General features: G+C 28.6%; 1 protein-coding gene across 1 annotated transcript in view; it reads right to left on the bottom strand.

Moving 5' to 3' along the window:
* The window catches only part of LOC145280215 (tight junction protein ZO-1-like), a 737,272-nt gene that overhangs the window by 36,736 nt on the left and 673,311 nt on the right, over positions 1–27,225 (bottom strand). The window contains exons 29-32 of the mRNA XM_080131991.1: positions 24,622–24,870; positions 17,226–17,756; positions 11,550–11,606; positions 681–893 (exon numbers count right to left, since the gene is read on the bottom strand). Of these exons, the coding sequence (XP_079988117.1) occupies positions 681–893; positions 11,550–11,606; positions 17,226–17,756; positions 24,622–24,870 (1,050 nt within the window). The remainder of the gene's footprint in view (positions 1–680; positions 894–11,549; positions 11,607–17,225; positions 17,757–24,621; positions 24,871–27,225) is intronic.

Here is a 27,225-nt window from a genome sequence, read left to right as displayed (position 1 = left end):
CAGCACTTATAGAAAAGGCATGCTTCCAGTTTAGGACCCATATAGAGATGGTGATTGAGGCTGAAGGCAGCTACATTGAATAGATGTCAACTCTACTAGATAATCGAATTATTTGAATTGATTTTTTTAAAAAAAGTTTTAAAATAAAGCTGTAGTGTTGTTTTCTTTAAGGTGACAATTGTATCGTTCCACCCTGTATATTCAAATAAATATACCCAATGAATTATTTACAATGGGTTTAGTTTATTGACATTAAATAAGTCAAAAAGGGTTGATATGCCATTAAATATGCCAACGGGAGTGGGGGGGGTCTTTAAAAGCTTCTTTTCTGATGCATTTAACTGAAAATGTTACATTTTACTTTATGCCCAATAAAAATATGTGGTGTATGTGCAAACATGTTGTGTGGTATGTGTGTGTGTGTGTGTGTGTGTGTGTGTGTATGTGTAAATACATGTTGTTCAGTGTGTGTGTGTGTGTAAATATGTTGTGTGTGTGTGTGTGTGTGTGTAAATACATGTTGTTCAGTGTGTGTGTGTGTGTAAATATGTTGTGTGTGTAAATACATGTTGTTCAGTGTGTTTGTATTATACATGTTGTGTGGTGTGCGTGTGTATATACATGTTGTGTGGTGTATGCGTGCGTATACATGCAAGTATGTATGTAACTCTGTCTATTACCGTTCCGGAATGACATCTTTCTTGGATCCGTAGAACCCAGGGATGATCAACTTCTTATAAGCATCAAATGGGGTTTTACCATCGAGAGCGAATTCTGTGTTATGCAGGTGGTGTGAGGACATGCTATTTCTCTTTAAGCTGTTCAGGGTTGTTGTGGAAGGAGCAGCCCAAGACCTTCGCATGGCCAGTTCATGCAAACATTCATCGTCTGTCCTGGAATAAGAGGTCATGCAGTGCAAGCATTCCGCTAAATAAACTTCATGCACAGAAGACGAAGGGTCAAATGAAATGAGGGTGGGGTGGGGCAGATGAGAGAAAAAGACAAATGATAAAAAAAATGAGATGAATATGAGATGTAATTTTTTTTAAATGCTTTCAGGTTTTCCAGATTTATTTATTTTCAGTTTTAAAAGAAATTGTGTGCGTGTGTACATATATATATATATATATATATATATATAGTGTGTGTCAGTATATATAGAAAAATCAATAAAGTGCTCGATCATGAGAATGCAACAGTTAAAATACAAATTATTCATTTAAAAACTAAAAATTACGGTTTCTAGGCATGGACCATGGTTTCACTGGTACGGATAAGCCTTTACTTTTTAGAAAAGGCCCTCATAGGCTGCCTCAAATCCCTCAGCATCCACAAAATGAAGACATTATCAGATTGTTTTGATTTCATGGGATGCCAAGTATTTAAGGCAGACTCTAAAGGACTTTTCTAAACAATAAAGGCCTAGACATGTCAACGAAACCATGGTCCATCTCAAGAAACTAATGTATAGTTTTTAAATAATTTTTGCATAATATATTATAAATCGTTATGTAGAAAAGAAATCAATAAAGTGCTCGATCATAATGCAACAGCTAAAATACAAATTATTTATTTAAAAATTATACATTACAATTTGTAGAGATGGACCATCGTTTCACTGACAGGGATATATATATATATATATATATATATATATATATATATATATAGTTTTAACAAAATTTAGATATCAAAGAATGGATTGATAGCAACACATAGGGTATTTCATCATTTGTTACAATTGTTTTAAGACCATTCGGCAGACAATGCCAATGTTTCAGCCAATTAATGACCTCATTGGATGACCCAAAGTTCCTATTTCATGAGAAATATAATCCTTGAATCTTCAAGGATTAAATTTCTCATGAAATAGGAACTTTAGATCACTCGATGAGGTCATTAATTGCCCCAAATATTGGCACCATCTTTGTCATATGTAAATTATTTATTTAAAATTAAATAAAAGTGTGAATGTATGTATATATATATATATATATATATATATATATACACACACACACACGCACTAGCCGGCCAGGGGAAGAGGCGGGGGCATCTGGGGCTGGGTGGCTTTGCCCAATCGTAAAATACGTTTAAATATGATATTTTAATTTGTCCAGATTTCGTATATATTATAGAGTCGTGATTTCAAAAAAAAAAAAAAAAAAAAATATTTGGGTGTCATCGGCTAGAATTGAAACCGAAAGCAAAACTGTAGCATTCAAAGCTGGTGACGTTACCACTGTACCAACGTGACACGCATATGAACTGATTAAAAATTAAAATTAAACTAAAATGAATGTACAAAATGTTTAACAATTTTTTTCAATTTTAACCCATTTTGGATCCTTTAAAAACTATTTGAACTGGCCAAAGACTCATAAAAGAACGGCCCTTAAAAAATCCAATCATTTGAGGCCCTTAGCGCCACTCTGCGACTTTTAGTTTTCGAGGAGATAGTTTGAAAATATGGAGATGGACAGACAGACATAGTGAGTTATATAAATTTTATATGTCTATAATATAAAGCTGAATGTGTGTGTGTGTGTGTGTGTGTGTGGTCACAAATAGGCTCCTATATGGTTGACTATTTTAAAAAACTGATTACATATAATGATAGAAGATGTATCGAGACACAGGAATGTGTATGTTTGATCTGGCAGAACGGTGGTTCATTAAAATTGTGGGGTCTGCGTTCACACCTGGTCCAATAAGTATGGAAATAAAAAAATTAAAAATTAAAAAAAAAAACGTTTACAACTGTTTTTATATAGATGTACATAATAATACTTTGATAAGTATGTTTTAACTTAAATAGGGATGGTATAATAAAATTGTGGGAACTGTGTTCGCGCTTGGCCTCCATAGAATTGAAATAGGCACAAACTTTAATAAAGACTTTTCATATCTATCTGCGTAAGTATACTTTGATAATTATGTTTCAGTTTGAAGAAATATGGTATAATAAAATTATGTGGTGTTCGTTCGTGCCTGACCTCCATAGAATGGAAATATGTCACTAAGTTTAACAAGGTTTTTTTTTTTTTTTTAATATAGATCCACAGAATATTGTGATAAGTGTTTCAGTGTGAACAGGTATGGTATAATAAATTATGGGGTTTATCTATTTTATTTTTACTTTCATCATATTTTACTTTGGTTTTGATACCCCCAAATTTGAAGCTATCTCTTTACAACCCTTCCTTTTCATAATCTATAATACTTTCATAAATCAGAGTCCATTTTCTGTAGGCTGTTTTTGAACTCAGTCAACGACGGGTACTTTTGCTAGTATATATATATATATATATATTTATTTATTTATTAATGAAAACAAAGGGATGTAGTCTTTACCTGATATACGCTAAATAAACTTCAAACTAATATAAATAACAGTATTTATATATATAGAAAATTTAATCCCAACTGAATAAAAAAGCTCAATACGCAATAGAGAGTAGAGCTTATTATAAGAGAAAGAAAATTAAAACTGTAAGTTGAACTTTACAATCAAAATTTATTGTTCAACTGAATACTCCAAAAAACAATTTACAAAGTCCTTATTCCGTGGAGTTTCAAAGAATGCTATTCTTGTTAGTCTTCTCATCAGAGGACATAAAGAAATCAGCAAATTATATTTGTAGCAATGTTAGAATTTGCTAGTTAAGGCATTAAGTGAAACCGCAATTTATTGTTGTTATAAATTGCCAAATAAAAAAGTGAAAAAATGTTGGATGTGTAAAAAAAAAAAAAAACGCGCATATTTCAGCTTGCATAAAAATCCTCTCAAGTTAATCCGAAATGCAAAAATAGTTCTTTAGATGATTTTCATGCAAGCTGAAATATTATGCGCGGTTTTGCTTACAGTTTTAATTTTCTTTCTCTTTACTAGCATGGGTGCCTGGCGTTGCCCGGGTATTTGGAGATGTATGTTGAGCAAAAAAAAAAAAAATGCAATCAATTTTTTAAAACTTTGACCCCTATTATGACCCCTTAAAATTTATTCTTTTAGGCTCAAATCAAGTTATTAAGTTAGATCCATGTTCAAGGAACCTATATCTAAAATTTAAAGTGTTTAGACACAAAATTGTCGGAGGAGTTTGGTAGAGTTCTCAAAGGTCAAATCGTTGAACTTTGACCCCTTAACAGCCAAATTTATGGTCGAAAACCGATTATAAAGATTTCCCAAATCTCAGTAGGTTGTATATCAAATTTCGAGTCTGTAGACTTAAAATTGACAGAGTTATTGCATAGGGAAATGTACACACACAGACAGATACACAGACACGTTCACGTCTATATATATATATATATATATATATATATATATATATATAACTCATCACCTATGTAGATTTACAATTTACCTTTTGTTTATGTGTGAATAGATCATTTCTATGAAGTTATATCTTAAAAAAATCAAATGAACCAATTATTTTTAGATAAGGTTCTACAATTTTCAGTATAGATTGAATGTGGCCATACTATCGTAGTCTCCTGTTCTGCTCAAACATCTTCATATACTGTCCAGATTTAATCTTCCTCCGAGGTCATCAGATCTAAATCTGCTTTTTGCCATGTCATGATTTCTTATTTTATTCAAATAAGTATGCCCAATGAATTGTTTGTGATGGGTTTGGTTTTTTAAATAAAACCAAAAAGGCTTGATATGCCATTAAATGTGCCAACCAAATCAACGGGGAGGGGTGGGGGTGGGAAAGAGAACTAGAATTTAATCGCTATTTTATGAAGTTGACTCCCCCCCCCCAAAAAAAAAATTGATATTTTGAGAAAAAAAAAATGAGTCATTATCAGAATAATAGGAGGCATTTGGGAGGAGGGGGGGGCAGTTTTTTTTTAAAGAGCAAGCTAAAATTGTTGCAGCTCAACTGGTGAAAATGTTCACTTGTCTGTCATATTGAATGAGAATAAAACTATTTAAACTAAAGTTTTTGGCAGTGTCGATGCGGAGTTTTATTATAGTTGTTAAGATTTATTTTTATGTCAGCATATAGTAGTATTAAAAACTTTACTAAAACTATAATAAAACTTTATAAGAGTTTTTCATCATGAATGTTCATTTGAAAATGTGATTCTTTGAACAACTCTCAGATTGAATCTCTTCAGCAATACAAACAAGAGCCATTTCAGTTTTCTCAAATTCATATCAATCATTTTTTTTATCCTTAAGCTTGATTCTATTCTCAGGGCCGGTTCAATGTGCTTCCAACTTGAACTCTCATCTGAAGGACTACACGATTTTTTTTTGTTTTTTTGCATCTTCCTTATATTTTCAAGAATGCTGGAGATTAACATATCAAGAGAGTTTGGCTTGGTTAATGTTACTTAAAGTAAACTCCTCACAAGACGATTGGATAGTTAATCATTTTATTTTATTTTTTATTTAAGAAATATTTTATTTAATATAAATACTTTTATTTAATATTTTTTAATAATATAATAATAATTAATCATATTTTAATAAAAGTATTTGAATATTTTATTCAAGAAAAAAAAATGACTAGACATTCATTGCTTTTAGATAATGGAACTTGAAAATTCTAGAGATTATTTTGATTATTTCATTAAAATGAAAACTCTTTCTGCTTTTGATAATGATTGTAATTATGATAAGTTTTATAAAAATGTTTAATTGCCTAAATAGTTGTAAAAATAGTGTGAGAGGATGTTATATACATTCTAACTGAAACTCATCAACCCTAAACTAAACTCAATCATTTTTTAATGCAGGAAACTTATACACAAGTACACATACACACATTATATATATATATATATATACACACATAATTATATGTATGTATATACACACAAATATATACCATATATTTTAGCATATAAGGCGACCGTCAGATAAGACAAGGTACAAAATTGGAGCAAATTTTAATAAATGTATAAGACGGTTGTATAAGACGACTGCTAAATCATGAAACCATGTTTGTTTAGCCTAGGTTAGAGATTGCAACACACGGTATCTTATGAAATTTTGGTTTTTAAGGATGATTTTTTAACTTTAAGGGTCATCTTATACGCCGAAATATGCTGTATGCATATGCATATATATATACACACACACACACACACACATATATACATATACACACACACATATATATACACACACACACACACACATATATACATATACACACACACACATATATATATACATATACACACACACATATATATACATATAATATAAAATAGTTAGCAAAATGATATTCATAGGCAGACTATAAATTTGTGAATATATATATATATATTCACAAATTTATAGTCTGCCTATGAATATCATTTTGCTAACTATTATATATGCATATATATATATATATATATATTATATATATATATATATATATATATATATATATATTCACAAATTTATAGTCTTCCTATGAATATCATTTTGCTAACTATTTTACTCTGAGGGTAAAAGACATTCTTTGATATTCTATGGAATAAGGAAAGTTTTCAAGTTCTTGTATTCCTTGTCGAATTTATTATTTTTGTATTCCTTGTCGAATTTATTATTCTTATTATAGTAATTTCTAATTTACAGAGTCTATAATAAAGTCTATGTATGTGTGTGCGCGCGCAAGCGCGCGAATATGAATCTTAAATTTATAAAAATAAAAAGTATTTCAAAAGGAAAAGAGAGGTGGGGGATAACAAAACAGGGGAAATAACTGCAATGTTAGTAGAAAAACAAGGGAGGTTATTAATTTTCATTAAGAACAACACGAAACCATTAAGTAGAAAGAAAAACGAATATAAACAAATAAGTTTATTTGAATAAAAAAAATCTACAAAATAAAAATTCACGAAAAGAAAAAACGTATGTACAGAAAAAGTTTTTAAGCCCTATAATAATTCTTTGTTTTCCTAAAGAAATATTTCAACTAATTATGTTATGCTATTTTAAATAGATACATAACAATCCAGAGATACATAAAATGTGCATAAAAAAATATTGGGAAAAAGGGTTCATACCAATTGTGTCTGCATTCAAGCAGACCACTGTTTGATTGATATAAAAGCACTCGAACCACAATTATGTGCGTTCAATCCTGGTAACTTTTTTTTATTTACAAGTATTATCAATCTTGTCAAACCTTGTTCAAAAACAAATACAGCTATATATTCAGCATAAATTTTTATTTATACACATTTTGGCTACATCATCCATAGACGTTATTTATCTCCTTGCCAAGAGGTTAGACGCAAGTGTGGTTTTCAGATTCCGGCACATTAGGATAAATGCAGTCTTTTCTACAAAAAATGCCAGAGTACCCCATCAGCATTCCTGAGTAGGGAGACATTTTGGCTACATCTTTATTTTGGTCAAGCTTTGTTAGGCCAGAAGACAAAAAAATAAATAAATAACCACATTTATCCCTGCACATCAGTAGACAAAATGTTTGTATAAATGTAAATATATATATATATATATATATATATATATATATATATATATATATATATATATATATGCAGAATTTTTTCTCTTAAATAAAATCGACATTTTGTCTATTAATTCTATTTTGAATCCTTTCCAACTTCCAAATCGATCTTCACTTCTGGCAGAAACTGGCTGATGTAATTGCCATATTTGTTGTAAATCCTAATCAACATTTCTGTCCCTTGCTCCAATTTAGAAAGATTTTAATTGACTACACATCTAATACTTAAACAGACTAATAAAAATTTAAAAAAAAAAAAAAAAAAAAAAAACTAATATCAATAAAATAAACTTTTCCAATAATAATAACATCCTGAAATGATTCTAAAGTTATTAAAATAATTAACCAATGAAATAAATATACACGTTATTAAAAAAAAAAAAAAAAAAAAAAAAAAAAATTATATATATATATATATATATATATATATATATACAAACACCGGAAAGTACTCGGACAACAAATATGGCAATTACATCAGCCAGCTCTTGTCAAAAGTGAGGACCGTTATTTGGAAGATGGAAATGATCCAAAATAGAATTAATAAATAAAAAATGTCTATTTTATTTAATGATATATATATATATATATATATATTGTGGTAGTGTGTGGTGGGTCTGTAAATGATAGAGTAATTTCTCTAGGAAATCTGGAGTAGGGAAGCTTGATGTGATGCAGAACACGAATAAAAGTTAGAAAAAAATTTAACACACTTGTTACACATTTCTCATTATAATTTATTTCATCTTACCATTTGATGGCAAGGGTCATCAGATGAGGTTCGCCTCACAAGTTGTATTGAGTTTCTCTTAACATGACGTGTGTGTGTGTAACAAGCTGTTTGAAGATTGCCTCATGGCATGAAACTTGGAATACCAGCTAAATCTTAAATTGTAAAATCTAAAATTTTTAAGAAACAGATATTTAACTTTTAAATAATAATAAGGATGATGATGGCATATGTTTTGATTACATGTATGATATGAAATGTTGCAATCGAGTAATGTTTTTGATTTGCCCGTCTATAAAAAATGTTTTTTAACATGATTTATAAAATATAAAAAATGTTTTTTAACATGATTTATAAAATATAAAAAATGTTTTTTAACATGATTTATAAAATATAAAAAATGTTTTTTAACATGATTTATAAAATATAAAAAATGTTTTTTAACATGATTTATAAAATATAAAAAATGTTTTTTAACATGATTTATAAAATATAAAAAATGTTTTTTAACATGATTTATAAAATATAAAAAATGTTTTTTAACATGATTTATAAAATATAAAAAATGTTTTTTAACATGATTTTTAAAATATAAAAAATGTTTTTTAACATGATTTTTAAAATAAAACGAATGTAATCATAAAAACAAATTTACAAAGAAACTGGAAACAAATGGAATTTTTGAAAATGGATGAAATCAGTCAATTCAAAATGGTCATTTAATGAAATTTTAGCGAAGAAACTTACATAATGAGTGAAAAGTATTATGTGGTCCCACGTAATCGAATAAATTTTTAATATTTGCTCGGTTCGTCACTCCATTAACAAGAGTCGACTTATTCATCTTCAACATATTTTCTTTTATAACAAATATAAGTTAAAGACGTGTGTCAGTATTTTATGTATCACGCTGTTTTTATTTTGTTAGCACTCCTGTTTGTGTGGGTAATACCATTAAATAAATGCTTAATCTAGTCCACGGGGCTGGGAATAAACAAAGAAAACTACAAAATAAAAAAAATGAGACTAGTTCAGGATGCAAACTTGTGCTCCCAAAAGGGGAACCACCTAACACAAGTGTCACGTTTGGTCACTTAATTAACGAGCTGTATGGTTACAGGAAACTGAATTTATTACATTTGGTGGTTCCTCTTTGGGAAGCAAAGGTTTGAATTTTGCCTGAGTCTTTTTCAATTTTGTGATTTTCTTTGTTTATTACCAGCCCTGTGGACTAAATCAAGTGTTTATTTAATGATATTGCCTACACAAGCATAAGCATCAACAGAAGGAAAGCAGCATGGTACATAATATACAGAAATACAGAAATGAATTCCAATGCTAACTCGATAACATTAATATGCAAGGCAGAGAAACGTGAACAATATTTAGATGGTATGCAATGCCTACAGAATTTTTTTTAATGTATATAAAAAATTGTGAATTAAGTTGGCATTTTTATTTGGATTATAAAATGAAAGTCGTTTGTTCTGATGATGACGGTGATAAATGATACAAAAAAAAAATCAAAAACAAAAACAAAAAAACAATATATAAATCATTGGTACTTGTGGAGTATGATGAGATTAAAAAAAAAATATAATCATTTTTTTTTTTTTTTTAATACATCATATTGAAATTAGTAAACAATCTGAAATTTACAAATAATGATTGAGTCAAAAAATAATTACAAGTAAAACTAAAATGTATCAAATTATAGAGTTTTATCGTATTGGTTGAAGTAGAAGTTTAACCAATACGATAAAGTCAGGGGAGGTAACTGCAATCTATAATTTTAATAAAATCTGTCAATTCAAAATAGAAAATAGCAGACCCCTAATATTTTTTTTTCTTTTTTATAAAAAAAAAACTTCCAGCAGATCTTTTCCTTTATCTTAACTTTTGGGGTTTTTACTAATCTCAACACGACACATAAGTATGTTGTAGCATTTTTACTTAAAATGCATTTTTTTGAAATCCCATTCTACTACACAAGCACCAAATCCTTCTAAAAATATCAAAACAGAAGCGCTACAGGGATGGTGGTTTCAAAGGTGATTTTCTTCATGCACATGCAAAAGGTGATTTAAAGCCAGCATTAATGATGTTTCAGACAAGGAGTGTAAAGGAAAGAGTATATATTCCAGAATAAAAAAGTAAACATTCTGTGAACATGTAAAAAAATAAATGCATTTTTGGTTTGAAAAATGTTTTAGCAAAAAATTAATTTTTTTATAAGAAAACTAAAAAAAAAAAATAATTTCGAATGAAAAAAAAAATATTTTAAGATTAGCTAAAAAAATATTCAAATAAAAAGATTCAAATTAAAAAATATTCAATCTTTGAAATATTTATGCAATACAAAAATTCTAAGAATTTAAAATATTGAAGCTTGTTGAAAAAAATATATGCCAAAAGAAATGACTATTAAAATGACATGATAGATTTAAATTATAAACTTAACTTTTATGTATTCAAAATAAAAAATATGTTTTGTATGTATACAAAAATACAAGACACCATTAACGTTATGCTGCCTCTACTATGTTTAAAATGTATACTTATATCCAGTGGAGGGATTCAATATTTATTTTTAGAAATTTGCATATGTAAATATTTGCTTTTTGAAATTGCTAAAAGGAAAATGTGAAAATTTTGAAATTATAATAAAAAATACAATTTTAAATTCTTGCAAGATTTTAAGAACCCAAAATATACTTTTTTAAGTTTTTTTTTTTTGTTAATTTTTTTAAATACAGTATCCATAAAGTTTATTTACAATCAAAAAAATTATTAAAGACAATTGATGAGATATCCTAACCAGTTTTTTTATTTATTTATTTTAAATCAGTGTTTATTGCAGTTTTCATTAACAGTAAGATTTTATATTTCATATATTTTGTTCATGGAAGAACTGATAAGTGAACACCTATTAAATGGCTACTGGAAAGAAGACATTTTTTTTTTTTAAATTTAGATCATAAACTAACTTTATGGACACACTGTATTTAAAAAAAAAAAAAAAAAAGAAAGAAAAAAAAGCTTAATCTCAGATTGAGATTTAAGATTAAATTTATTTTTCTATTATTTCCTTCTTTAAAACCATTCAGTAATTCTTGAAAACTGTGCAATTTTTCGTAAATGGTTTAAAAAATAGTTTTGGTGCAAATCAGTTGAATCCCGTCACTAATTATAACATACAAGTTCAACGCCTGACGTTCATCGTGCTTTGTTAAAACAAAAAATAAATAAAAAGAAACTAAAGATACAGAGTTTCACAGATAAAAAACACAAAATGGCTGACATTGGACAACTTATTACAAGTTCTAAATATTTACGTTCGTTTTGATGTGATGTGAACCAGCTGAATCCTACCACTGCTTATATCACTGTTACTAAGAAAAATAAAACATTTACATTAAAAAAACAGAAAAGAATCCCCCGTAGGAATATCCAAATAAAATAAATTCACCCAAATCAGTTATTAAAATAAAATTTAAAAGATCCCAAATCTTTCTGACATAACCTGAAGTCATAAAATGAAATAAAATAAAATAAAATAAAATAAAAACGCCTATTTTAAAAAATTTTTTTTTCAAATTTCAAGATTTCTTTAAAAACATGAATAAATTAAACTGAAATATATTTGAATTATGAGCTATTGAGTTTTGAAATTAATCACTTTATGTAAATAGTCAAACTAAAAAAAAAAAAACGTGGCTTAATCAAAATTTAAAAAAAAACCTACAAGGAAATTCATCATCAACATATCCAGTTTAATATTTAGCTTACAGAACAGCATTAATTGGACAGCTTTAAAAAAAAAATTATTTCCAAACTAACATATCTCTGACCAGGTCTTTATTCATCCCTTTTTCTCTGAATTACATTGTTATTATTTATCCTACGTTTTCCTTGGCTTTCTATTTCCAACTGACTTTATTACTTTAATTAGCCTACGCTTTATCTATTCTTTTAACATGGCTACATGATTAAAATCTTCTGTTCTGCACACATCTCCGTATACTGTTTAGATTTAACCTCTCCCCTGAAGTCATCAGATGTAAGCTTGTTTTTAAAACTCACATTACATATTCATATTATTCTTACATCATTTCTCTTCATGCTATGCACTCAATCTGCACTTACTAAATTTCACCTAAGTAAAAACTAGAAGATGTCAACGTCCTACATACAGCACATGGTATTCCCAAATGCTCACCCATCTGATACTGACCAAAATCAATGTTGCTTAACTTCGGGGATCTAACAAGAATAAGTGTTTTCGACATAATTATGGCGTGTGTATGGCTTAATTTAAAAAACAAACAAGCATTTAACTCAAATTATTTCTAGCATATTTCAGCAATTTCCAAGGTCATCATTATCCTTGGATTATTCTAGAAATGCCAAATAAGAATTGTTAGAAATTAAGGCAGAATATTTGAAAACTTTTTCCAAACTAATATGCAACATCATAAGAATAGAATTTTATGGTACTTATGCAGTCTCAAACACACAGTTTGTAGGCCACATGCAGTGTACAAATCATTTTCCTGCAGAGCACAGGTAACCATTTTCATGCTCAATATTTCAAATGAGCAATCAACCAATTCTATGGTTAGCAGGATGTGTTCTACTTCTCTAATGAAGGGAATCAAAAAAAGTAAGATGGTGTAATGTGCCGGATACAGAAAGACATAATGTTTCTCATTTAATCCTGGACAACACTGGGTCTTCCTGCTAGTAAATAAAAATATAAAAAGCACTATTGTCCGGGCAGTTTACAGAAAACACTGGAACGTGCTGAAACACTGAGCATCTTAACTCTAATAAAAAAATTAAAAAAATCATAAAAAAGCATTTATTTGCAATTATTGGTTTTTGTAGGAAAAAAAAAAAAATCTAAATATCCTGATTCGAACAATAAATATTTTTAAGAAAATATCGAAAAAATTTGTTTGCTATCAGATATTTGTTATTCAAAAAATATTTATTTCACAAAACTTACCTTACAATGAGTGTTTTTTTTTCTTGATTTGAATTTTAATTTTCTAAAAGTTTCATAAAAATTGTCCAATAATTATTTAAGAATATTTTCATTTTTTAATTAATTTTTTCATCGAATTAGTTTTATACTGACAGAAACAATAACTGGTCAGTGTTTGTGCAAAAAAAATTTTTATTTGGTTTTCCGTAAACTGCCCAGACACTTCCGACTATAGGAAGTTCCTTACAATGATAAGTACCAATTTTATGACAAAAGAATTTGTCAAATCCACTTAAAAGTGTCTTGTATTTAAGTAAATATATTGGAAATGATTTTTAAATAATTTAAAGCTTAAAGTAATCAAGCAAAAAGAAAAAAATTTCAAATTCTTTAGCACAAAGCCAAGTATTGTTGAAGTGGAGAATTCCAAACCTCAGAGATACAATGGACGAAGCAAAGAAAACAAAATGCTGGCAGTGCAAGTGGAGGATGAAGAAAAATCAGGCCCTTTTGTATCGGATAACACAAGCAAAGAAGAAAAAAAAAAAAAACTTAAAGTTCATAAGAATTCCAGATATGGTCATTAGTTGAATCACATTAATAGTAAAAAAAAAAAAAAAAAAAAATTGAATTACAAACACTGTCAGAAAAAGAATTAAAGAATTATGTCTGTTAGAGAATTTCATGAAGCAGGCCTCAGAGGTAAATATACCAAATAACATTTATAACACTTTAATATATATATATATATATATATATATATATATATATATATATATATATATATATATATATATATATAATAAATTCCACAGCCAAACAACATCAAAACCCACAAGAGCATGACAGTCAACGAACCGGAAGTCCAAGACTCGAGTTTCGCCCTCATCAGTTAGACACATCCGAACTCATGATTCAAAACCCGAGCCTGAGTTTAGATGTGTCTAACTGATGAGCCCAAATGAGGGCTGATGTGTCGAACTCAGGATTCAAAACCCGAATCTGAGTTCAGATGTGTAACTGATGCGCCCAAATAAGGGTGAAACTCGAGTCTTGGACTTCCGGTTCGTTGACTGTCATGGCTCTTGTGGGTTGCGACGTTGCTTGGCTGTGGAATTTATTATATACCATCTCTCACATTCTGAAAATCATATATATATATATATATATATATATATATATATATATATATTAATGATAGGACGATTTCAATCTAATTACTGATTCTGATTCTTTATAAATTTCAAAATATTTATTTATAAAATAGTTATTTTGTCCCAATTACTGTAAAACACATGTTAAATGTGCAGATATTTTCTCAAACGTAAAAACACACTTGTGGGAGGGGGTAATCTAGAGATTTTAGTTTTACTGGAAGTTGAAATCAATAAATGTTTATTATTTTATTATTACTTCAAGCAGTGGAAGCCTTTTTATTAACAAAGTCAAATAAAAAAAATAATTAAGAAATCGTTTTTAGCATCAGAAAATTGACACAAATTTTACTGATTCCAAAAAGTTCCGATTTTTTTATTAATCATCTCAACACTTAGAGAGAGGGAGGGGGAGCTTATTTTGGAACTTCATTGATCAAAATTAAGTCTAAAGTTAATTCAATATGTATATGATTTCTCATATTTAAAAAACTAGATATATTTTCCGCTCTTTCAAATTGCCACAGGTCTCTTCCTTTTTCTTCTCTTCGCTTCCTCCCGATCTTAATACCTCACCTTAAAATACAGACAAGACATTAACTCAACTCGTGAGTCGTCAATAAGAATATTTCAAGAGCTTTTCTATTTGCACTATACAACAGATGAACATAAAAACATTTGCGTCGAAATCCGAAAAAGAAAAAAAAATGTTATGTAATCAGCAAAAATATTAAGTTTTGTTGATATTGTCAACCATTAAAGTGTTAAACAATATTTTCAACCTGATACTTTCAAAAGAAAATGTTGTCTTCAATCTGTGTTTCCTTATAAGAAACTTTCTGAAATGAAATAAAATATCTAAAATCTTAAAACAAAAAGAAAATTTGTAAAAAACATAAAAATAAAAAATAGATTTAATCTTTAGCAGTGCAAGAAAATGCAACACTTCTGAACTCATTGTCTAAAAAGCAGTACGTGTACAAAAACGACCATCATTCATTAATCATAATAAAAAAAGAATGACAGACGCAAACGCACATACTAAACTTTATATACAATAAATAATCATCATTTTCCAAATGGTGAGTTTCAACTTTTGGTACTTGTAAAGTTTAATCAGGACATTAAAAAAAAATGAAAATATCGAAAAAAAAGGTTATATTGTACGCATCGGTTTTGAACTGAAGATCTCCGAACAAAAATTACACTTAATTTGATTGAGTAGTTTTTTTTGTTTTTTTTTTTACAACAGAAAAACACGTTTTTATGAGAGCGCATTGAAGGCAGATATCTTGGATTTTTTCTTAATTTTTGTTTGAAGTTTAGAAACGCCATGGGGAGATAACTCCATGTAAAGTGCCAAGACTCCCTCCCCATCTTTAATACTAGCTTTTCTTCCTTAAAATCGAACCTTTTGCTTGGTATCATAACAAATTGTTTTTTCGCTGTAAAACAAAACCTTGATGAAATCAAGTGAAATATTTTTCAAAGAACTTCATTCCATAACAGATATGTGCAATTTAAATTTTTTTTCTCGATATTTTCATTTTTTAATGTCTTGATTAAACTGTCCAAGTACTCAACTTTTTAGTAAATTTGGGAAAAAAATAAGGGAGTCGAAAATGATTTTAGATTTTTTAAAATGAACAGCAGAGAGCGATAACCATGTTTCAGAATTCTTAAGATGAGAATTATTTTAATTATTCGAACGATTGTTCTCATCTTCAATGTTATTCTCACAATGTTTCGGCCAATGTAACTTCCGACCTTGTCTGTATGGAATTTCGAACGGAACCCTTTATTTAATCGATGGGGGTAGCATACTCTCATTATGTCAGCCATGACCAGGTAGAAATTCACAACTGAATTCTTAGTATCACCCAAAAAATTTTCTTGAATTATGGTTAGTTTTTTTTTTCATTTATTTCTTTCATTATAGCAAGAAAAATTAATACATGGGAGTGTGTAGTAACTCGTAAAACACTGGCTTGTAGGTAATAAGATATATATATAAACTGCATATTGTTCAAAATTTTAATTTTTTAAAGATACCTCCAAGAGCTTTTGACAAATATTACAATACTGCGACCACAGAGTTACAAAAAAAACAAAAAAACTTAAAGTTCTTCACCTTACATCATTAATTAACATCGGAGCACCATCTCGATAACACAAGAACAGAACATTTCTAATTACATAATAAAAAACAAAAGAAAAAATTCTAAAACAAAAATCATTGATGGTGAACATTCTAATTATGTGAAAAAAAAAAAAAAAAGAAAAGAAAAGAGAAAAAATTTTGATGGTGGATATTTTACTATATATAAATTAATTTAAAAAAAGTAAACTTAAAAAAAAAAGTAAACTTAAAAAAATAAGTTTAAAAAAATAAAGAAAAATAAAGTTAAAAAATAAAAATAAAGAAAAATAAAGTAAAAAAATAAAATAAAGTTAAAAAAATAAAATTAAAAATAAAATAAAAAATAAAGTTAAAAAAATAAAGTTTTAAAAAAATAAAGTTTTAAAAAAATAAAGTTTTAAAAAAATAAAGTTTTAAAAAAATAAAGTTTTAAAAAAATAAAGGTAAAAACAAAGAAAAAGAAATCTAATGATTTTGAATAAAATATTTGCAACTTTAACATGGTTTCAAAGACATTTTGTATTTTTATTCAAAATTTTCATTCTCTTAAAAATGCTTCTAAGAATTTTTATCAAATCTCATTATAAACCGCAGATATTTAATCGTTTTTGCTAATATTATTTGATACAAAAATGCCTGGTTTCGAATCAAAGCAATAATACTTTTGATTCTGCTGTAAGAATTATAACTTGTGATAAGCGGCAAGTTTTATTATTATTTTTATTCTCACCTGGGTCGGTTAGCGGGGCTTCCGTAATTTGATTCTTTTCCCAACTTATCTACATCGTTTGATTTGCCGATCTGCTCAAGGGGAGGAGGAGGTGGAGGAGGAGGAGGAGGAGGATAACGTTCCATGTTTGGGTGGTCCATGTAAGTGCAGTTAGAGAATGACCTCGCATTATTATAGTCAGAGTCTGTTTGATATTTCTCCCTATAATGGTTCTCGTGGTGTGGCACGGGGGCTGGGGGTGTGCCCGTGGCAGTGGGGCTTTGGTGGTAAGAGTCCTTGCGCTTGACCTCGGCCATCAATTGTGGACTGTCCAGACTGTTGTAATGACCTTTGATGGCACTACCATTGAGATGGGCTTTGGAAGACGACAAACCACCAGCGTCCGCGATGCTGTTCAGAGCAGGGGGATGTGGGGATTCGTGTGTGCTCCGAGGACCAACTGGATGAAGATCAGTTCTGGATGCAACTGATGTACGTATGTGATCGACCCGGTAAGCTTGAGCTGGGTTGTATTCCCGTCCGCTGTATGTGCTGTGTCAAAAGAAAGGAAGAAAAACAGTTCTCACTTCAGGTTAAGCAACAATAATTATGAAAATTGTTCGATTTATAAATGACCAATAAGAGAATAAGATTACTTCTTTATAAAAAAATTTAAAAATAAATAAAATAACTCTACCTACTTGGCATTTTCCGGGATTTATTACTGTCATTATAATTGTTATTAATAATAGAAAAGTCATACGTATTATTAATAAGACTTATCTCCCTTACATTAATAAGAATTATCTCCCTTACATCATTTGAATTTTCTCCCTTACATCATTTGAGTTAAGCTTAAAAATCAAGACACCATTTATGAATTACGTGCCGTTTACATCATTACAATAAAAGAAAATTTTAAAAAAATAAAAAAGTACCTACTGTCATGTTAGCAGAATACTTATAAGAAATGAATAGGCTATTATTTAATAAAAACATTTAACTGCTTATGTGATAGCCAAAACAGAGGAACAATAAATTGATTTTTTTTTTATTAATGACATAAGCTTATTTTTGCTCCTTAGGTCATAATTGAAAAATGTCTCCAGTTTAGCAATTCTCTAAGCCAGAATAAGTAAGGGAACCCATTTTGAAGAGGAGTTGAATAAGTTGGACTATGACATTGGTTTACAAATTGAAATTAAAAAATAAAAAATAAAAATTGGGGGGGGGGACACAGTAATAAGTTCAGATTAGGTGACGAAAAGAAAATAGGTCGAACAATTAACTCTTCTCCCATTTTTGGCAAAAAAGATTAAGTGGAGTAATTTCCCAAATTAATTATTGAGTTTGGGTAATAGAATGATAATTGAACATATATTAATGATAATAATAATAATTCATAATTGGAAACTTTTACAAATAATTTATATGATTAACAAAAAAAAAATCAGCAGACAATTTATCATAAACAAAAAAGTCAAACATTAAAAATGAGTAAAAAAAAATCGAAAGAGTTTTAACTTTAAAACAGATGAAAGGAAAAAATGAATAAAATGAAAAATATTCAATGTTCATCCACTCTACATTTTTAAAATGGATTAAATATTTGGTGCTTGTCCAAAATTCCCCCTATATCAAAAAAACAAAAATAGATAAATATCTGTATACTATACATACCTGTGACAAAACGAATATATCATATTCCAAAAAATCATATAAATTGATCAAGTAGTTTTATTTTTATAAAGAAAATCATTTTAAGCAATAAATATGAATCTCTATAAAGCTCACAAGTTTGAAATATTGTTGAGTTATCTCCCTTTATTTCTGAACTGTTTAAAATGGCAAGCAAGAAAGCCACACAGGGTACTTATAAAATTTGATTTTGATATTTAATAAAACTATTTGATCAATTTACATACAGATTTTTTTCTTTTTTTGGTTTTTAGGGATAATTCTGGGCAAAAAAAGAACATTTTTCTTCATATGTTTATTTAATGTACATCATCTTAATCATATATTAAGCATTTTGGTAAACCTTGTTGAATGTGAAAATACAGTTATGATTAAAACAAAATGAGAATTATGAAACAATAGTTTTCTGGTTGGAATTGAGAGAATATATTTTCTCAATTCATAAGATGAAAAAGATTAGAATAATAAAAAAAAAATGAATAAAAAAATTCAAAGAGATACAGAAGCATGAAGCACATAATCACCGAATTAGTTTTTTGAATGTGAAGGCAAAGAAAATGATTACACTAATGAAAAAAACATGGAAGAAAAGAAGTTTTTTTTTCTCAGATTAATTAAATCCAAAGTTACAAAAAACAAAAAAAAAAAAAAAAAAAAAAAAAAAAAAAATCAGAATTGTATAAATTCACTTGAGAACCACTGAAGAAAGTGTTAAATATAAATAAATACATTTCCTCAGCCGATGGGAGCATAAAGGATTCTTCTCTGTCATCAGAAGGCCAATGATAGTTTTTCCCCTTAGTATCTTTTCCAGTGAAAAAAATCTACCGCAATTTTAGGACGCCATCGTCACGTTTGAAATTTCAATCATTACTATTAGACTATTTCATACATCTGATTAATTAACATTTTCTTTGGATTGTACCATATTTTTCAATTTTTTTTTCATTGAGCCTCGACTTCATTTGGAATATCCTTTTAACCTATACATTTCTGCATTATTACCAACTTTCATAAAAATATAATTTCTTTCATAATTTGTAGTTTTCAATTTATGTGCAAAATTTATAGCCCACCTATGATTATCATTTTGCTAACTACTTTCCTCTGAGGATAAGGGATAATTTTTGAAACTCCAAGGAATAAGGAGAATTTTTAAGTTTTCAACTTGTATTCTTTGTCGAATGATAAATTTGTTGCAAATTCTAATTTACAGAGTTTAAATTCAATTTCTGATATTATATATATATATAATATATATATATATAATATATATATATATATATATATATATATATATATATATATATATATATATATAATATATATGATCCCTTTAAAAATATAAAAAAAAAAAAAAAAAAAAAATATAAAAATTGGTATTATAGTAAATTTGAGAGTTGATGCAGTGATTGCAGGTGATTAAATGACTTACTGACTAGATGTTTTTTTTTTAATGAATGATAAAAAATAATTTTTTGTGTGGTTTCAAATGTTAAAAACTTCAAAGACTATATATATATATATATATATTATACACACACGTATATAAATGAAAATTTGGAATTAAAATTTTTACATTTAAAACAATTTATTTAACAAGGAATACGAAACATTTTAAGTTTTTTTCCCCTTAATTCATGGACATGAATTAAGGAAAAATCTAAATTATTTGTGTTCTTTGTTAAATAAATTGTCGTAAATTTATAATTTACAGAATTTAACTCCAAATTTTCACTTATAATATTGCTCTATTTCATATATTAAGGTTTTTTTATCTGATTGGATTGTCTTATAAATATTGATGCTAATATTTATATGGACTTTAATTTTACAGTATTATACAAGCTGTAATCTGAAAAGTATTTCAAATTTTCAGTTAATTTATATATTCATTTTATAACAAATTTGTAACAATTTAACATCAAAATAAAAATTATTACATTAATAAAAAAATATTTTTTTAAAAGAAACAAATGTTTCTTTTTCTTTAAAAACTTAGTTTTTTTCCCCCCCAAAGACGACACAAGAATTCAAAATAAAGAAAAATTAAAACCCAATGATACGTTTATCAACTTATGAAGACATGGGCAACAATAAAGTAGAGAATTACAAGCATAAAAAGCATCCAATGAGAATCAAATATTAATGTGGCTCGATTCAAATGTAGTCAAATCCACCAATCAGACTGCCTCTGATTAAATACTGGTTTATTATATTTTTTTTAAATTCTCAATTAAGTCTAAATTATAATGTGGACGGTAATCCATGTTTTGGTAGACAACACTTTATGATGAAGAAACCAAAATCTGGGCTCATTATCTTACAATTATAGAAATGGATGGGTTGAATAAGTTGAAGTATGGTATTGTTTTACGAATTGGAATTTTTTTTTTTTTTTTTTTTTTTTTAAATGGAGGGAACTTTATTTTGCAGGGTTGGAGGGGTTACGTGGAGTAATTGGGTTAAGTATTAGTACAAAACAAAACATATTGTAACTTCCTTACAATTAATCAGTCATTAAAAAAAAAGAGAGTATTTATTATCTTTTTTAAATAGTCCAATTTTTTTGTTGTGAATATTTTAAATAATCATAAACTCTTAGTATCTTTTTATACTTATATATTTATTTTACCAGAGAGTCACCACTTATCAAGGCCTGAAGGTCACTCAAGGATAAATATTAATGAATGTAAAGTGGTCAGTAAGATAACAGCATAGTGATTAGTAGCGTTGAAAATGGGTAGAATTTGATTATTTAAGAGAACGGCTCAACAAGAATTTGTTTATATTGGACTTGAAGACAACCATGTTTTAGTCACTTGGAAAGCAATTCTCTTCCATAGATAGGCAGTTCTAGGAAAGAAACTTTGTTCATGAAATTTTAGTTTACTTATTTTGTAGCATTATTATTCCAGTCACCATGTCATTTACACGTGTGTATAAAATGATGAAAACTGTAGAAAGATTAGACGTAGAAGATGGAGAGAAAAAAAAAGAAGGAAAATTCCACACAAGGTCATTTTAGCAAGAAAATGAAATTTTCCATTAGAGGTCGAGTTAGAAATTTAGTTGATATGTATCAGAAGATACGTTATGGAAGGAAGTATGATGTGGTTGAGAAGCTAAAAAAGAAATTCTGCCTACGGAGAGTTTAGTATTCAAATGCATTAGATAAAGACAGAGGTTGCTTAAAACGAAAGTCGGAAATTACACGACTTCCACTCAGAGGAGAGTTAGGACAACTGAGCAGGACAGATGAGAAACATAGTTGTCCTGACCAGCCTCCGTGGAGTGGCACAGGTAGCTAAAAGTCAGCCTGTCTAAATATGTAAGTGGCCTCTCTCACTCCAATTCATTCCCCTGAAGTTTCTCTCTCTCTCTCTCTTGTGCATTTCAGTTTTCTGTCTTTGTTCTGTTAAATAAAACTTTTAGAAAAAAACAAAACAAGCATCAGCGTGGTTTTCGATCAACCAACGAGAAACAGCCAGGCTTCGCAGCATCAATAATCCGAGTAACAACAGAAGATGGCACAAGTGCATAATTTTTATGCATCCGCAACAGTAAGCCGTACCTTAGAAATGAACAAACACCATTTTCTAGATCTCTATGCTCTTACTAAGCAGTTCATTTAGATGTAAATTATTGTAAAAATTGCTGTATAAAGTATAACTAAATCCCAGAGTAAATAACAGAGTTGTTTGTTGTTCTTTCCAATTGCTTCTATCACTTCAATCACAAAAAGAAAAGAAGACAGGGTCTATATCTACCATTGCTTCTGTCATCACTACTGAGACACAAACAGCTGTTTCTGTCAACAAAAAAAGACTACGGCATAGATTGAAGAAATTTAACTTGTATGTTTTTGTTAGATCCTCAAAGTTAAGCTACATTAAGCCTGGTCAGTACCAGATAGGCGACCCTTTGAAAATAACAGACGCTGTATGTAGGAACACGTTGACACGTCCCCACAACAACTGCAAAAAAGCTTAACAGTGTCATCTCTTAACCAGGATATACATGCGACTGGGGCCAGCTTGTGAACTTAATATTCCCTAGATACTTGCTCCTTCAAGGGAAGTCAGTTCAACCTGCTAAAGGGGAATACAGTCCATTTAGATGTAAATTGCAGTAAAAAGTAAAAATAAATTTCAGAGAAAATAATTGAGTTATTCATGGCTCTTTGTAATTATTTTTATTATTCCAAAAGAAAAAAGAAGAAAAAACAAAAAGCAGTAACATTATATACTGCTGCAGTTTAAATAACAGACATTAGTCATATTTCAAGTAAAATTTTTTATTCTTAAGTTAAATTTAAAATCATAATAAAAATCACTTCTTTGTCACCAAAATGTACAGAAATTTAAGAAATCCAAAAAAGATATTTTCTTTTTTTTCCTCTTTGAAACTAATTATTTATTTACCTTAAAGATATAAATATGCAAACTTTCAAACATATACAGTCCTCGTCATATAAAACTAAGATAAAGCGAGACGGATCAGGGTTTGTACAGATTTTCAATGTCCATTTTCAAGGACTTTTCAAAGTTTTTCAAGGCCTTCTCCAGACAAAATTCAAGTTTTCAAAACAAAATTTAGGGTTTAAAATCTACAGGAATTCGAAGAAGTGGTAAAAATCAAATCTACAACAAATTATTATTACCAAAACCAATAAAAGTTACTTAATATTTTAATGGTACTTTTTTTTTAATGCGTAAAAAATAATTTAGTGGTATTTATTTCGATTTTATTTTTTAATATTTTGACACAAATTTTTACTGAGCATAAAGAATACAATTTTCAAGCCTTTTTTTAAAATAAATTTTCAAGACATTTTCTATATTTTCAAGGATTTTTCAAAGCCTTTTCACGGCAAGAGTCAAAATTCAAGAACTTTTCAAGTTTGTACAAACCCTGCAAACTTCCATCCTTTAGAGATTTTTATATCTCCAATGGAAAAATGATAAACAGAAAAAAAAAAAAAACTTGATATAGTTGAAAGTGTGCACATTCATTTAAAGAAAGAAAAAAGGAAAATATCTTAAATTTCTAATGACATCTCAAATCGTAAATGATATATCATAAGTCCCAATATTTTATTATTAGATATTTTAAGGGTTTAGTTATTGGTTTACTTAGATAAAAAATTATTGGGTTACTTAGATAAAAAAATTATTGGGTTGCTTAGATAAAAAAATTATTGGGTTACTTAGATAAAAAATTATTGGGTTACTTAGAAAAAAAAATTTATCAATAAAAAAATTAATTAATAAAATAAAGTATTTCGTTCATGACTGATTAATTATTAAGAAGTACGAAAAGTTCAAATATGAAACTAAAAGCCATTTAATAAAGTTGGAAAAGTATATAAATAAAAATACTATGAATTTAATTAAGCCATGAAGGATACTTTTGCAATGGGTTGGGGGAGAAAAAAAAAAAAAAGGAAGTTTTAATTTTTTTGCCTATTAAAAAAAAAAAAAAAATTTTTTTTTAGAAAAGCAGTTAAAAACACTGTTAGCAAACATTTTCCCTATCCACCAACTGAAGTGGCTTACCCAAGGTTAAAAAGCAGCTAAAGCAGTGATAATTAAAGTCAATCCAAAAAGATTGGAAATTTTGTTGTTTAATCTCACAACTATTATTACTACTATTATTACTACTATTATTACTACTATTATTACTACTATTGCACATCTAATGGTTTCTTAAAGCTTACCGCATCGGATTCTCATAATTTTTCAATTTGTTTATTTCACCAGAACCAAAACCCCGTTCTCGTAATGTGTATGTTTTTATTGGCACTGGGGGTGGTTCCTCTTTGAAGGGTTTTTTGTGACGTTCTTTAGCAGAAATGTGGTTGGAGACGACAGGAGAATTAGATCCTGTGCCTCGTCTCTCGGCAAGATTTTCCTCGGATAAATTTGTATTCGATTTCACACCAGATCTGATTTTACTTTCTTCTTTCCTGTACAAAGTGAAAAAACAGACCATACAACCTTCTGGGGGTGAGGAGGATACTGCTTTTTATTTACTTCCATACTTTTTTTTTTTTTCATACAGAATAATTTATACACCAAGAGAATGAGAAATAGAGTCGGAAATTTTCACCATTCCTTGAAGAACTCATAAAAACAAAAGAATTTTAATTAATCTATGTTAACCTCTTATGTTGTTCAATCTTTTCGTCTTGATAATTATTTCAATAAAAATAAAGTTATTTTTAGAAAATGTTAAAATCTTTGTCCAGAATTCTCTTTATATTAAAAAACAAAATTAAACAAAAAAAAAATAAGCAAAAATCTTTATGATGCATGTATGCATCACTGAACGAAAATATTGTACCTCAAAAATCACTTAAGTTGATCAAGTAATTTAATTTTTATTTCTAAAAAATCATTCTTAAGCGAATTTGGGTGGGTTTTTCAACCCTCCCCCCTGCATGAATCGCTTTCTAAAAATTTTTTTTTTTCTTTCTTTTTTTAAATTTTTTTTTAAAAATTATTTGATGTTATCTCCCTTGTTTGCAAAGCCTGTTTTTGAAATGACATTGTGAAGCATTCGCTCTTCAGCTAGCCATAAAATTTGATTTTCTTAGTTAAAAATAGGTTTGGTTTTGTTGTTTTGTTTTACGGCATATCAACCCTTTTTTGGGTCATTTAATGCCAAATCCATTTATTTTGGAAATAGTATTCATGTTGCATCCAATTATTTTGTAGAAAGTTTTTATTCTTTAAGTTCTTTGTATCTTCAATTGCTAGTTTGTAGTGTTTAGTTTGGTTGTTTTATAGTGGATTTTATCGTTTTTTTTGTTGTTTTTTTTTGTTTCCTGCCCTGCAGAACATGAGTTTTGCAATGGCAAAGGATTACAGTATTAATGTTTGGTACATTTTAAGTTTGGGAACCAGACAGGAAGTGGGGGAGATAGAAAGAGAAGGGGGAAATGGGAAGAAAGAAAAGGTGGGTTGTAGTTTTTGGTTTTGGAGAACATAATTAAGTTTTGCAAAAAGGAAGTAGAAAAACAAAAAGCATCAATGTTAGGTGCATTTCGTCTCAGGAAGCCAATATCTTCAGACAACCTGATCTGGTAGCACCAGTAGTTAAAACTAAAACTACTTGATCAATTTACATCATTTTTGGAATATGATATTTTGTTTCTGTCATTATGCTATAAAGATTTTCCTTTATTTTTTTTTTTTTAATATAGGGAGAATTCTACACAAAAACCAATGTTCACTCTTAGTGTTATATAGTTGTTTCATTAAAGAGTCTTAGAGAGAGACTATTATAAGTGATGCTTTTTCTTGTGAGAGTTCTTATTAGTAATGATATGTGTCTTAGTGAGAGTTCTTGTCTTATTACATATGATGTTGTATCTTAGAAAGAGAGAGATGTTGTTGTAATGACATTTTATAACACAGACATATAATAACGATACAATTTACCTTTTTGTAGAAATCACAACACAAAGATGAGCTTTATCCAAAACACATGGTGAATTTATTTTCTGACGACCGGTCGTGACTTCCTCATTAAGAACTCAAAGTTTCACATTTTAGTTTCTGAAGTAACGTCTCGCTTCAGACGTCCGCCTGTCTCTGAGTTTTCTCACTGACTGTCTCTGACTCTCTCCGACTCTCTCTCGACCAACTAACTCCCACCTGCTATATTGAGAACTCCATGCATCCCAGCCACGTGAGCAAAATTCACGTGTCTCAACATGCGCGACTTTGCACGTTTTCGACATTGATTTCCCAATAACCTATTTTCCTTGTTTGTTTCCACAAAGGAATTTAACCTACATATCTAATTTATTTAACTCATATTTTATTATCCACATTCTTTTAACAATTGAATAGTTTATTTATTATTTATTTCATCCGAATTAACAATTTACTGGACATTCCATTTAAACCTATTGTTCTTTAAAACTTATGTCCAGGGTTCGATTTCTGCTTTCTCTTATTCCATTTTAACTAATCTCTCTATTTTTATACTTACATGAACAGGGGACAGCCCTTATCATGTAACATCAGGAAAAAAAAAGATTGTGAAAAAACAAAAAAACAAAAAACAAATCACCCCTAAAAACAAAAACACTTTAGCGAATAAATACTATTATATTTCCTTAGATCAGGATAATTTATTAAGAATATTGACATGTTGTAAGCATTGAACAGTGATGATTACTAATAGGTTGGCAACTCAAACAAAATTGGTAACAGGCAGTACTTACTATTCCCCCATTTTTTGTATTACATAAAGAAAAAAACATCCTGATCTTATACCAAGTTTTCTAACAATTATTACGACATAACAAAAA

Source organism: Euprymna scolopes, chromosome 7 (genome assembly GCF_053919585.1).
Source record: "Euprymna scolopes isolate OS-2025 chromosome 7, ASM5391958v1, whole genome shotgun sequence".
Classification (NCBI taxonomy): Eukaryota; Metazoa; Mollusca; class Cephalopoda; order Sepiida; family Sepiolidae; genus Euprymna; species Euprymna scolopes.
Note: the sequence above shows the minus strand (reverse complement) of the source record. Positions and strands in the feature narration are given on the sequence as shown.